At 50.4% G+C, this 14818-nt stretch overlaps 1 protein-coding gene across 4 annotated transcripts in view; it reads right to left on the reverse strand.

Annotated features, from left to right (window-relative positions):
• Positions 1–14818, reverse strand: part of LOC115152168 (inositol 1,4,5-trisphosphate receptor type 2) — a 166753-nt gene that overhangs the window by 65220 nt on the left and 86715 nt on the right. For all 4 annotated transcript variants that reach the window (XM_029696739.1, XM_029696737.1, XM_029696741.1 and 1 more), the window contains 5 exons: positions 5495–5591; positions 4142–4329; positions 3656–3848; positions 1283–1545; positions 45–245 (listed from right to left, as the gene is read on the reverse strand). In XM_029696739.1, the coding sequence (XP_029552599.1) occupies positions 45–245; positions 1283–1545; positions 3656–3848; positions 4142–4329; positions 5495–5591 (942 nt within the window). The remainder of the gene's footprint in view (positions 1–44; positions 246–1282; positions 1546–3655; positions 3849–4141; positions 4330–5494; positions 5592–14818) is intronic.

A 14818-nucleotide genomic window follows, 5' to 3' on the forward strand; every position in this document is an offset into this window, starting at 1 on the left:
GATTCCAAATAACCTCTACACTGGCACAGTTTTTGGTCCCCTACCTGGTTCTCGTGGCAGGGTCCTTGGCAGTACTCTGTGATGGTCTCCAGGGTCTGCCGGACTAAGTCCACGTTGCTCTCGTTGATGTAGAGGCCCAGGAGGCCCAGGCCTCCAGTGGTGCTGCCACACATGATGTCCAGGAACTGCAGCGTCTCACACACCAGGTTGTAGTTGGTCTTGTTGTTCTGGTTCCGCAGGAAGTTCTGGATTCAGGGACGAACCAAGAGGGGAAGAAATATGGTTCATATTAATAGGACACTTGCATGACATCCTATCGGAGTGTGAGCACATCTGATCTGTGTTTAAAGCAGGGTGTGTCAACATTTCAGAATAAAAGCGTGAGACATACACTGAGTGTACAAAACATTAAGAACACCTTCCTAATATTGAGTTGCCCTCAGAACAGCCTCAATTCATCGGGGCATGGAATCTACATGGTGTCGAAAGCGTTTTCTACAGGGATGCTGGCCCATGTTGACTCCAATGCTTCCCACTGTTGTCAAGTTGGCTGGATGTCTGGGTGGTGGACCATTCTTGATACACACGGGAAACTGTTGTGTGGAAAAACCCAGCAGCGTTGCAGTTCTTGACACACTCAAACCGGTGATCCTGGCACCTACTACCATACCCCGTTCAAAAGGCACTTAAATCTTTTGTCTTGCACATTCACCCTCAAAATGGCACACATACACAAACCATGTCTCAATTGTCACGAGGCTTAACAATCCTTCTTTACACCGTCTCCTCACCTTCATCTACACTGATTGAAGTGGATTAAACAAGTGACATCAATAAGGGATCATTGCTTTCACCTGGATTCACCTGGTCAGTCTATGTCATGGCAAGAGCAGGTGTTCCAAATGTTTTGTATACTCTGTGTATATTGACAATAATACCCTGTTACACCGGATATAAAACCCAGATGGTTACATAAACGCTGGATTCCTAAATAGAGGTGGTGCTATGATGGGCTGCTGTTAGATCTCTGTGGAGATTCTGACTCATAATGGAGATGAGAAGAAAAATTATCATGCTCAACTCAGCTCAAAATCGAATCTGTTTCCTCAAATGCAGTGGGCCTACCTGCTAATCCCTGTTGAGATTATTCACTTATGATTCACTCATCGGGTGAGCATGGTAAACACCAGTAAACTCAGCTTGTGGTCAGAGGAACTATGATCTCTCCATACAGTGCCTATGCTGGTGACAAATCCTCAATAAGGTTTATCCAATTCAATACCTGCAGGTCCCTGTTGTGGTTCTCACAGAGCAGCTGCAGGTAGCGTAGGATAGGCTTCATGATGGTGATGGCCCGGCTCATCTGGGCCTCCTCCTCCCTCTCCTCTGCCCCTCCCCCGGGCCCCTCACCGGCCTGGCCCTCCAGGACCTCCAGGTCCGTGTCCCGCTCCTTCCGGAAGGAGACAAAGGCCTTGGAGGTGGCCGAGGACGCCTCCTTCAACTGGCCACGCATGTTGTCTACCATGTGCAGGGAAGAGTCTTTTGCTAGAGGAGGAGACGGGGTGGGTCACTGAAGGGTATGACAATTCTGGAAACATTCCTAAACATTCACAGGTTTTCCAGAAATGTTGAGGATTTCTGCTGACCAGGGTTAAAGGTTGATTTCCTTTCAAGTCAGACAATTTTGCAGTGGAATTAAAATGAATGATTTGAAAACATAGCATCACTTTTTTGATTATGTCATCACTTGAATTGCAATACACTTCCTGACCTAATATGGCTATATTGAAATAAAATTGACCCCAACCCTGGAGCTTACTGTGAGCCAATCGAATGTCATGAGTGTTTGTCAATGCTTCCCTCTCAGTCACCCTTTTTTGTAATAATTCTGAAATTACCGTGACCCCCTCTGACAAAGGGTTAACTGTGTAGTTGGGTTTTCTGGTCAAAACAACCCATCTGGGTAGAATGGCCCTTTGATAGACTAGTGGATGTGACCTCTCACATGGCCCCTGACTTGTGACCACAGGCATGGGGGCGAAACAGGAACAACAGAACCGCAATCACTCCAAACTACTGGGTCAGTGATACTACAGGGGAGATCACACATATTACATTTACTGTAGTCACACTGCTGATTAAATGGGTAAATGACCCTGCCAAAAGGATAAACTGAGCACTGGGAGTCTGATAATGTCAGCAAAGAGAGAAATGGAGGCGACCTTTGAATGAGTCCCTTATTATTACTATGTAGGTCTGGCTGGAGTTGTAAACCTTTGAAGAACAATGCATATACTACATAGTATTACTCTTACTGTATATTACAGTATTAAATAATATTACATACTACTCAAGGCCTATTATCTGTATGTCTGCATTGAGAGCCCTTTTCGGATCTCAGTGGCCTAAGCCCCATCATCTCCAGGGAGACTTCTAGGGTCATGTTCAGGGCATGACCATATGACTCAGCAGCTTTGAAACTTGGCTCCCTCTCCACCACTCCACCTCTCATACGCCCACACTCCTCCCTGGACCCTTGCTATTTAATTCACTCTCAACCTTCCACACCTCTCTGATCCTTAAGTCTGTGGAGCACTGGACATTTTACAATATCTGCTGCTTCACAGACAACATGCCTGGACTTGTTCTCCCATGAAACACGGAGATGGCCAGTAAGGAAAGACTGCAGTTGAGGAACTAAATGGACAACAGGTAATAGAGAACAAGTATTGGAATCTAATAAATGTTACTGACCCCAAGTGGGGAAAAATAGTTTTCCACCAACAGCAGATACAGACAAAACATTCCAGACACTGAGGTATACACCACAACACAGACATAAGTACAGATGCTTAATGGAACCAAGTATGGGGTATGGAGGAGAGGACCACCATTGGAATCGACTAGTACAGCCAGAGTGTTGTCATGACACCAGAAGTTTTTACTTCGATATAGACACCAGGTTTAGTATCACAATACTAGATGCCATCACGATACTTGATACAAAAATGATACCAAAACAAAAAAATAAAGCCGTATTAGCCAATGTCACCGAATGGTGTTTTATCCAGACAATCTTATGAGATCAATATCATTACATTTTTCAGAGACAGCCATATATACATTAATGAATCAACTATATAATCAATTTGACTTAGTTTTTACCAAACTACATAACGCTAATTTATTTGAATGGTAAATCTCTATTGATAATCTGGGTAAATCAAGATGTAGCCCAGCCCAGGCCGATTCACAATACAAGTGAATGCATGCATTGAGTTATTTAGCTGGTTTTGGCTGATTTAATGGGCTATAGATGAATTTTATTGTAGCAGTCAAAAATATTTGCATAGAAGAAGCAATCTCTTCTTTTATATAAGTGCGCAATGTCTCTTTAAAACCTAACACATTTGACAGAAGTACCGAAAGTAACAAATTCAACTACCATACCGTTTTTCGTGTTCTAGTATCGAAAAAGTACAAATGTTTTGGTATGCCGTGCAACACTAGGCCAGAACAGAGCAATTTGAAATTACACTCATGGGGACACTCAATATGGCCGCCGTCCCACCCATCATGTAACAACGACTTAAAAGAGAATGGCAGTTCTAGTCATTCTATTTCTATTGAGACAAAAAAAAAAAAAAAAACATACGTGTTTTCCTGAGACGGATGCCACTGTAACTGACGTCGACGTCCTCGTCTCTCTTCCTGCAGGTGCTGACCTCGAACATGTTGACGGACACAGTGGCCCGGATCTCCTGCTGGGCCAGACGCATGCGGTCGTAGAACACCTTGAAGAAGTGCTCCGACTTCTTCTGCTTGTGCAGCTGGTGGTAGAATGAGTTCTGAAAGGGGGGAGAAGTGTAATCGACCCATCAGATATCGCAGTGATTCCCAAACCGTGGGGCTTTCAACTTACTCTTGAAAGTTGTACTAGTAGAATGCACAAAGTGCAATTTCAGAAATTAGGTAGTGCATCATCAGTTTGCATACCTTAGAGAGCTTCTCAGAAATGTTCAGATCAACTAGCCCATGTCAACTAACGTTTTTTAACCCATAGATTTTGTTTCTCTGTATCTGCACATACATGCGTGCCGGCACCTGCGTATCTGTGTGAGCCCACCTCCTCCCCACTCACCTGTATCTGAGTGTTTCCCCCCTGGAGCAGGGCGTTGCCTAGCAGGATGCTCTCCTCGAACATGCAGTCGTTCTTGGTGCTGACGATAAGGTCTATGACCAGCTCTGAGGCTCCCTCACTGTCCAGTAGACACTGGATATCTACCATGCTGCTGCTCAACTTGTCAGAGTCCTGCACCAAAGAGCCACCTGCAAACAGACAGATATTAGACTGATTGGATTGGGGAAAATGGCAGGACATGATTTGGAACAGACCTGGGTTCAAATACTATTTGTTATTTTATTGTTCATTTGTATTGTTCTTGTCCTTTTCTTAAATGCCAATTTAAAATGTGTACATGATACTGCAAAAAAACGTTGAGTAAAGTCAAGTCGATTGAGCTTGTCTGGCTTAATAGACCAATGGAATAGTAGCAAAAGTGTCAACCCCCGGCACACCAGGCAGTCTCAACACTGAGGTGTAAAAAGACTGGAGACTGCTTCCAATATGGATGGCCATTGTTTTCAACGTAATCGATCACATTTGCCATTTGGTGGTCGCTGCCATGTGCTTACAGAGCCGATAACGTCTACATACTAGCACTTAACGCGCACTGGAGCGAGAGCAGAGACAACATCATCCAGAAGCATGGCAGACATTGGATGAACATTAAATGTTAATACTGTCGGCTGTGAGTGATGGCTCTTTTTTGTATTAATTCTTTTACAAAAGTGTCTTAAGGAATTTTTTTATTGGACTTCTCTTTGTGACCGTATTTGGTAACAGTCCTTTTTGGCTCGGCTTCAGCTAAACTACAGTGGAAAGCGTGCTTCCAGACCAGAACCATGAAACTATAGCAAATGCTAAATGTAATTGAAAGAATTCAAATCGTATTTGAACCCAGGCCTAATTTGGAACCAAGGGTTTGTATGTGTATGTCTTATATCCTCTTATAACTATCAAGAATAAATAACAGTGGTTTGAGCCAATACATCATGTTATCTGCTCGCTCCCTCTGAGTAACAGGGATTATTGTTAAAGGGATACCTCGGGATTTTGGCAATGATGTCCTTTATCTACTAAGGAAGTTAGAGGTGGTTTCTTGAGCCAATGCTAATTACTGTTATCAAAGTATATGGGTATCTACTAGCCTGCTAGCAGATACCCATAGAATACCAGTCATTGTGCTAACATTAGTTAGCAATTGTGCAAGCTCTAGTTAGCAACTTCCTTCAAACTGCATGCAGAGACATAAAAATGGTATCCACGAGTTCATCGGACTATGGGGTAGTAGATAAAAGTAGGCCTCATTGGCAAAATCCCGAAGTATCCCTTTAAGGTATAGTTGAGGTTTTTCGGGGTTATGTTCAGTACCTCCAGCTGAGCTATTCCCGCTCCCAAACTCTGATTTGGAGTGAAGCCTTTTCTTTCCAAAGTAGCGAGTGAGGAGAATCTTCCTTAACACGTTTCCCTATGGGAGGAGAGAAATGAAAAGATTAAATCCAGACCTGACTCTGAAAGTGTCTGTTGTACGCCAGACAGAAACACACACACTCTTTCTCTCGCACTATCTGTGTGTAACAGAGAAAAACTAAATTCCCCACACGGCAGGGTTCACTCAGGTAACATTGTTTTTGCTTCCCATCAACACTCGGAGACACCGAAGAAAAACACATTTTCCATGCATTTTTTTTCAATCACGACAAAGGTTGCATCTCAAAATGACACCTGTTTACCAGGGCCCATAAGGAAATAGGGTGCCATTTGGGACACAGTCATACATATTCAGTCTTATCATTTTTATTAATTGAAACTTTTGCAAAAGATATAGAATTATAATACCATATAGACCATATTGAGTGTGTCCATGAGGGTGCAGTCCAATTGGCGTGGTTCGAGGGGCCTTGGCCATTCTCGTAATTCTATTTCTATGGCTTTTACATCCGGTGAGATGAGATGTCACCTGTAGTTGGACTTTTCACGTTACACAACTCTGTGGTACATCCAACACATATCCAGTACACTGTGGCTATATGGTGCCAATACTCAGTTGATGGGGTCATATAATAAAGACAACGTCACGAGGGAGATCGTTACATTAGCAACATGGATGGATGGAATTGTTAAAATTACATTCTGAGAAGAAGCGACTCCTTCCACAGAGACCGAGAGAGCAAGAGACAGAGAGAGACCGAGAGAGAGAGACCGAGAGAGAGACCGAGAGAGAGCGAGAGAGAGACCAACCGAGACAGAGAGAGAGAGAGACCGACAGAGAGAGCGAGAGCGAGAGACCGACCGAGAGAGAGACCGACAGAGAGAGAGACCGACAGAGAGAGAGAGAGAGAGACCGACCGACCGACCGAGAAAGAGACCGACCGAGAGAGAGAGCGAGAGACCGACCGAGAGAGAGCGAGAGCGAGAGACCGACCGAGAGAGAGAGCGACCGAGAGAGAGAGCGAGAGAGCGAGAGAGAGAGCGCGAGAGAGCGACCGAGAGAGAGAGCGAGAGAGAGCGACCGAGAGAGAGAGCGAGAGAGAGAGAGAGCGACCGAGAGAGAGAGAGAGACCCCGACCGAGAGAGAGACCCCGACCGAGAGAGAGAGAGACCCCGACCGAGAGAGAGACCCCGACCGAGAGAGAGAGAGAGACCCCGACCGAGAGAGAGAGACCCCGACTGACCGAGAGAGAGACCGAGAGAGACCGCCCGAGAGAACGACCGAGAGCGAGAGCCCGACCGAGAGAGAGATCGACCGAGAGAGAGAGACCGACCGAGAGAGAGAGACCGACCGAGAGACAGAGAGACCGACCGAGAGACAGAGAGACTGACCGAGAGAGAGACCGACCCCGACCGACCAAGAGAGAGAGACAGAGGACACAAATGCGCGCACAGGAACACTACCTGATCTAACGAGCACACGAGGGGACAGCTTTATTACAGGCCATACTGTTTCTAACTATCTTAATCTCCCCCATAGAAACAACAGTGACAGCACCGTCAACAAAAACGGAAGGGATCTTTTGCAGCTCTGTAGAAGCCTGGGTCTGTACTTTGTCAATGGTAGGTTACGGGGGGACTCTTTGGGGAGATTCACCTATTGCTCACCTCTTGGCCACAGTACAGTAGACTATATGATCACAGACATGGACCCTTTCTCTCTCAGCTCATTCACTGTCAAGCCACTAACACCTCTGTCTGATCACAGCCAAATTACGTTGTTCCTCAAAAGAACAGACCTGGAAACAACCACACATTCACAGCCCAGTAAGCTGTACAACATCAGAAATTCATACAGATGGGCCCAAAACAGCACAGAAGAATACCAGAAAGCAACCTGGAACCAAAATATCCAAACACTCTTAGATAACTTTCTGGATACCACATTCACTCACAGTAAAGAAGGCATCAATCTAGCAGTACGAAACATCAACTATATATTCAGGCAAACGGCAAAAGAAGCACAATTGAAATTGATAAAAAACAAAACTAAAAAAATCACAGATGACAACTGGTTTGATGCAGATTGTAAAATTATAAGGAAAAAACTTAGAAACCTATCCAACCAAAAGCACAGAGACCCAAATAATGGTGAATTACGCCTTCATTACTGTGAGACTTTAAAACTCTATAAACGTACACTCAGAACCAAAAAAGCACAGTACAACAGCAAGCAGCTGACACTAATTGAGGAGTCCATAAACACAAACAACTTTTGGCAAAATTGGAAAAAACTAAAAAAATCTAAACAAGAGGAATTAGCAATACAAAATGGTGACATATGGACAACCCATTTCAAAACACTCTACAACACCGTTCAAATTGACACAAACGCAGAACAACGCCAAATCCATGAGAAGTTGAATGGATTAGAAAAAGCTATAAAGGACAATCAAAACCCATTGGACTCCCCAATTACTGACCAGGAGCTCTATAAGAAACTTCAGGCTCTCAAATTTAAAAAAGCCTGCGGACCTGATGGCATCCTAAATGAGATGCTCAAACTCACTTAGTGCAAAATTTCAATTGGCTATATTAAAATTGTTTAATTTGATCCTGAGTGTAGGTTATTTCCCTGACATCTGGAATCAAGGACTCATAACCCCAATCTTTAAGAATGGAGACAAATTTGACCCTAACAATTACAGAGGCATTTGTGTGAACAGTAACCTGGGGAAGGTTTTCTGTAGTATCATCAATGTAAGAGTTCTAAACTTCCTTAATAAGCACAATGTCTTGAGTAAAAGCCAAATTGGATTTATACCAAAACATCGCACAACTGATCATATTTACACCTTACACACCCTGATAGATAAACATGTCCACCAAAATAATACCAAAATATACACTTGCTTTATCGACTTCCAAAAAGCATTTGATTCTATTTGGCATACAGGACTGTTCTACAAAGTTATTGAAAGTGGTGTAGGGGGTAAAACATATGACATAATTAAATCAATGTATACTGGCAATACGTGCAGCATTAAAATTGGTAAGAAAAGGACAGAATTCTTTAACCAGGGGCGGGGCCTTCGTCAGGGTTGCAATCTGAGCCCTGCACTCTTCAATATTTACATTAACGAATTGGCCACTATTCTAGAAAAATCCTCAGCCCCTGGTGTTAGTCTCCACAATTCAGAAGTTAAATGCCTACTCTTCGCAGATGACCTATGCCTGCTGTCACCCACAGCACCTGGCCTACAGCAGAGCCTGGACCTGCTAGAGCAGTACTGCCAGACCTGGGCCCTGGCAGTAAACCCCAAAAAGACTAAAATAATGATTTTCCAGAGAAGATCCAGATCTCAGGGAATTAGACCAAAGTTCTCAATTGGTACAAAATATATAGAGTACTGTACACACTACAATTACTTAGGTTTAAAAATAAGCTCAACTGGACACCTTAATGAGGCAGTGAATGAACTGAGAGAGAAAGCACGCAGGGCATTCTACGCCATTAAAAAGCAAATTCAAATTGAAATACCTATTAAAATTTGGCTAAAACTAATTGAATATGTCATTGAACCAATTGCACTTTATGGCAGGTGTGGGGTCCACTTGCAAAACAAGATTTCATCAAATGGGACAAACACCCCATTGAAACCCTACATGCAGAGTTCTGTAAGATTCTCCTACGTGTCCAGAGGAAAACTACAAACAATGCATGCAGGGCAGAATTAGGCCAATATCCACTAATAATAAAAACTCAAAAAAGAGCAATTAAGTTTTGGAAACATCTAAAATACAGTGACCCCCTCTCATATCATTACCAAGCCCTGCAATGCCAAGAGCTGAGCAAAGAAAAGAGTCCCCTCATCCAGCTGGTCCTGGGGCTGAGTTCACAAACCTGTTCTACTAACACACTGAAGCCTCAGGACTAGAACATCCAATCAATCAGAATAAACCAAATTACAACACAGTCAAAACAAAACTACATTGCTTATTGGGAAACACAAGCACAAACACAAAGCAAAATGCAGTGCTATCTGGCCCTAAATCGACAGTACACTATGGCTAAATATTTGACCATGGTTACTGATCAAAACCTTAGAAAAACCTTGACAAAGTACAGGCTCAGTGAGCACAGCCTTGCCATTGAGAAGGGTAGACACAGGAAAACCTGGCTCCCTGTAGAGGAAAGGCTGTGCAACCACTGCACAACAGCAGAACCTGAGACGGAGCTGCATTTCCTGACAAAATGTCAAAAATATAAAACAATTAGAGAGTGTCATTTCCCCAAATTTGAAACCCTTATTCAAGGTTTTAAAGACCTCTCTGATGAGGATAGGCTACCCGTCCTGTTGGGGGAGGACGCAGAGAGCTGTGGGTTGGCAGCGCACTACATTGCTGCCTGCCATAAGTTGAGGGACAGTGTCTGACAGACCAATAAACCTGCACATGTCCTCAACTGTATGATTATTGTTATTGTTGAATGTATGGTTATATTGACCGTTGGTTATTGTTGTTACTGTTGTCCCGTTGACAATTTTTGATTCTCATTTTTATTTATTTTTTATATTGTAAATATCCAAAGTAAGCTTTGGCAATATGTACATTGTTACGTCATGCCAATAAAGCGAATTGAATTGAATTGACAGAGAGAGACCGCCCGAGAGAGAGTGACCGCCTGAGAGAACGACCGAGAGCCCGACCGACCGAGAGAGAGAGACCGACCGAGAGAGAGAGCGAGAGACCGACCGAGAGAGAGACCGACCGACCGAGAGAGAGAGAGACCGACCGAGAGAGAGACCGACCGAGAGAGACCCCGACCGACCGAGAGAGAGAGACCGCTTGAGAGAACGACCGAGAGCGAGAGCCCAACCGACCGAGAGAGACCGACCGAGAGAGACCGACCGAGAGACCGACCGACCGAGAGAGAGACCGACCGAGAGAGAGACCGACCGAACGAGAGAGAGACCGACCGAGAGAGACCGACCCGAGAGACCAACCGTGAGAGAGAGAGCGAGACCGAGAGACAGAGAGAGACCGAGACCGACCGACCGAGAGAGATCTACCGACCGAGAGAGAGAGAGAACGACCGAGAGCGAGAGAGACCGACCGAGAGCGAGAGAGACCGACCGAGAGCGAGAGAGACCGACCGAGAGCGAGAGAGACCGACCGAGAGCGAGAGAGACCGACCGAGAGCGAGAGAAACCGACCGAGAGCGACCGACCGAGAGCGACCGAGAGAGACCGACCGAGAGAGACCGACCGACCGAGAGAGAGAGAGAGACCGACCGAGAGAGACCGACCGAGAGAGAGAGAGACCGACCGAGAGAGAGAGAGACCGACCGAGAGAGAGACCGAGAGAGAGACCGACCAAGAGAGAGAGACCGACCGAGAGAGAGACCGACCGAGAGAGAGAGAGACCGACCGACCGAGAGACCGACCGACCGAGAGAGAGACCGACAGAGAGGAAGAGGGGGAAGAAGGAAACTGGAGCAGAGCTGAAGGTACGGTACACTAGCTACTGATCCTGTGTTTCCTGTGGGAGAATGTGTTACATAATGCCTAGTGGTTGCTGGCTTGGAAATGACAAGGGAAGGCAAACACTCGCGACCTTTGCCCTCCCTAGAGAGAGCCACTGAAATAACCACCCCCTCTCTCTGATTGCGCAATACAGCATGTGTGTGACTGAAGTATAAACCAGTCCTGCAGGTAGAAAACTTGTAAGCTCCAGAGGCTCCCTTTTTTTTACCACCAATATGTATTGTGTAAGAGCACAGCAAATAAGGCATTAATGGAGAGAGGGATTGATGGAGGGAGCGAGCGATGAACGGACACATGGCAACCACCACAGAGGGCCGCGTCAAGACAAACGACAGATCCTTTCTTCCCACAGACGGGAAAACAGACATAGTGCACACCAAACACACAAAAGGATCCACTGGAAGAGTTCCAAATCAAATTTGAGCTGAGGCCCTTCAAATAAGCACACTGAGGAGAGGCACGGAGAGGAAAGGAGCCGCATTCTGGTGGAGAGGGAGCACGTGCAGCTGATGTTCCCTGTCTCAGTAAACACTAACTCATCTGCAGTCAGCAGAGACAGCAGTCTGCCTGCACCGTCTGGCGAAGAGCTGAGCCCTCACACACATGCACACATACAGGCTTGTGCACTAGTGCAGGCACGCACACACACACGCACCCGTGAGCACACAGGCTCTCACACACATACGCGCAAACACACCCTTCATGGACTGCAGGTGATGATTCAGTGAGCCAACTCGCCTCATTCCCACTTAATCAGACATATATACTCTAAGCTATCTTTTAAGGTAACTCAACAGCAATGAGCTTATTTTTGATTGATTGATTCCCCTTCTTCTAAAAAAGGAGATGTCGGTCTCTTTCCACTCTTTCTCACATCCTAAAAGAGAGGGATAGTGCAGCCGGGCTCCCCATGTCTCTTCCCCTAGCTGCCTCCCCCTCGGATGATGTGGTCTGCTGGCCATCTCTGCAGAGGGACGAGGAGAGAGAGCGAAAGAGTTGTGCCAGCCTGACTTATTGGTCTGCTGCTGCATGTAGTCATAAAAAATCCAGTAAGGTGATGTGAGGATAGAGGGAGCGAGAGAGGGAGCGAGCGAGTGAGAGGGAGGGAGCGAGAGGGAGGGAGCAAGAGAGAGAGCGAGAGAGAGGGAGCGAGAGAGAGAGGGAGCGAGAGAGCGAGAGAGAGAGGGAGCGAGAGAGCGAGAGAGCGAGAGGGAGAGGGAGAGAGGAAGGGAGCGAGAGGGAGCGAGCGAGGGTGGGAGCGAGGGAGCGAGAGAGGGGGAGCGAGAGAGGGGGAGTGAGAGAGGGGGAGAGGGAGCGCGAGAGAGAGAAAGCGCGAGAGAGGGAGCGCGAGAGAGAGGGAGCGCGAGAGAGAGGGAGGGAGGGAGCGCGAGGGGGAGGGAGGGGAGGGAGCGCGAGGGGGAGGGAGGGGCGAGGGGAGGGAGCGCGAGGGGGAGGGAGCGCGAGGGGGGAGGGAGAGCAAGAGAGAGCGAGAGCGAGATCGGGAGTGAGAGAGAGGGAGGGATGGGAGCGTGGGATCGGGAGGGATGGGAGCGAGGGATCGAGAGCGAGAGAGAGGGAGGGATGGGAGCGAGGGATCGGGAGCGAGAGAGGGAGGGATCGGGAGCGAGAGAGAGGGAGCGAGAGAACGAGAGGGAGGGAGGGAGCGAGAGAGAGGGAGCGAGAGAACGAGAGGGAGGGAGGGAGCGAGAGAGAGGGAGCGAGAGAGAGGACGGGAGCGGGAGGGAGCGCGCGCGCGAGAGAGGAAGCGTGCGCGAGAGGAAGGGAGGGAGCGCGCGAGAGATGGCGGGAGCGCGCGAGCGAGAGGGCGTGAGCGCGCGAGAGAGGGCGGGAGCGCGCGAGAGAGGGCGGGAGCGCGCGAGAGAGGGCGGGAGCGCGCGAGAGAGGGCGGGAGCGCGCGAGAGAGGAAGGGAGGGAGCGCGAGAGGAAGGGAGGGAGCGCGAGAGGAAGGGAGGGAGCGCAGGAGTGCAAGAGAAGGAGTGCGAGAGAGAGGGAGGGAAGGAGTTAGAGAGAGGGAGGGAGCGGGTGGGAGCGGGAGGGAGCGGGAGGGAGAGGGAGGGAGAGCGAGGGAGAGGGCGGGAGCGCGAGAGAGAGGGCGGGAGCGCGAGAGATAGGGAGGGAGCGCGAGAGGAAGGGCGGGAGCGCGAGAGGAAGGGCGGGAGCGCGAGAGGAAGGGAGGGAGCGCGAGAGGAAGGGAGGGAGCGTGAGCGAGCTAGCGCGAGAGAGAGAGGGAGGGAAGGAGTGCGAGAGAGAGGGAGGGAGCGGGAGGGAGAGTGAGGGAGCGGGAGGAAGCGCAAGAGGAAGGGAGGGAGCGCGAGCGTGCGCAGAAGGGAGAGAGGGAGGGAAGGAGTGCGAGAGGGAGGGAGCGGGGGGGAGAGTAAGGGAGCGGGTGGGAGAGAGAGAGGGAGCGGGAGGGAGAGTGAGGGAGCGGGGTGGGAGAGAGAGAGGGAGCGGGCGGGAGAGTGAGAGAGCGGGTGGGAGAGAGAGAGGGAGCGGGAGGGAGAGTGAGGGAGCGGGTGGGAGAGAGAGAGGGCGGGAGCGAGCGAGCGAGAGGGCGGGAGCGAGCGAGCGAGAGGGCGGGAGCGAGTGAGCGAGAGGGCGGGAGCGAGCGAGCGAGAGGGCGGGAGCGAGGGGGGGAGGGCGGAGCGGCGAGGGCGGGCGGAGCGGGGAGGGGAGGCGGAGCGGGGAGGGGGGGCGGGGGAGGCGGGGAAGGGAGGGAGGCGAGGGAGGGAGGGACGGAGAGAGGAGGGGGAGCGGCGGCGGGCGGGAGCGAGGGAGGGGCGGGGGGGGCGGGAGGGAGGGAGGGAGCAGGGGAGCGGAGGGCGGAGCGCGCGAGAGAGGGCGGAGCGAGGGAGCGCGCGAGAGAGGGCGGGAGCGCGCGAGAGAGGGCGGGAGCGCGCGAGAGAGGGCGGGAGCGCGCGAGAGAGGGCGGGAGCGCGCGAGAGAGGGCGGGAGCGCGCGAGAGAGGGCGGGAGCGCGCGAGAGAGGGCGGGAGCGCGCGAGAGAGGGCGGGAGCGCGCGAGAGAGGGCGGGAGCGCGCGAGAGAGGGCGGGAGCGCGCGAGAGAGGGCGGGAGCGCGCGAGAGAGGGCGGGAGCGAGCTAGCGGGCGGGAGCGAGGGAGGGGGAGGGCGGGGGAGGGCGGGAGGGCGGGAGGGAGCAAGGGAGAGGGAGGGAGGGAGCGCGCGAGAGAGGGCGGGAGCGCGCGAGAGAGGGCGGGAGCGCGCGAGCGATGGCGGGAGCGCGCGAGCGATGGCGGGAGCGCGCGAGAGAGGGCGGGAGCGCGCGAGAGAGGGCGGGAGCGCGGGAGCAATGGCGGGAGCGCGCGAGCGAGAGGGCGGGAGCGAGCGAGCGAGAGGGCGGGAGCGAGCGAGCGAGAGGGCGGGAGCGAGCTAGCGGGCGGGAGCGAGGGGGAGGGCGGGGGAGGGCGGGAGGGAGGGAGGGAGCAAGGGAGAGGGAGGGAGGGAGCGCGCGAGAGAGGGAGGGAGCGCGCGAGAGAGGGCGGGAGCGCGCGAGAGAGGGCTGGAGCGCGCGAGAGAGGGCTGGAGCGCGCGAGAGAGGGCGGGAGCGCGCGAGAGAGGGCGGGAGCGCGCGAGAGAGGGCGGGAGCGCGCGAGAGAGGGCGGGAGCGCGCGAGAGAGGAAGGGCGGGAGCGCGCGAGAGAGGAAGGGCGGGAGCGCGCGAGAGAGGAAGGGAGGGAGCGC

The sequence above is a fragment of the Salmo trutta genome, chromosome 17 (assembly GCF_901001165.1).
Source record: "Salmo trutta chromosome 17, fSalTru1.1, whole genome shotgun sequence".
Taxonomy (NCBI): Eukaryota; Metazoa; Chordata; class Actinopteri; order Salmoniformes; family Salmonidae; genus Salmo; species Salmo trutta.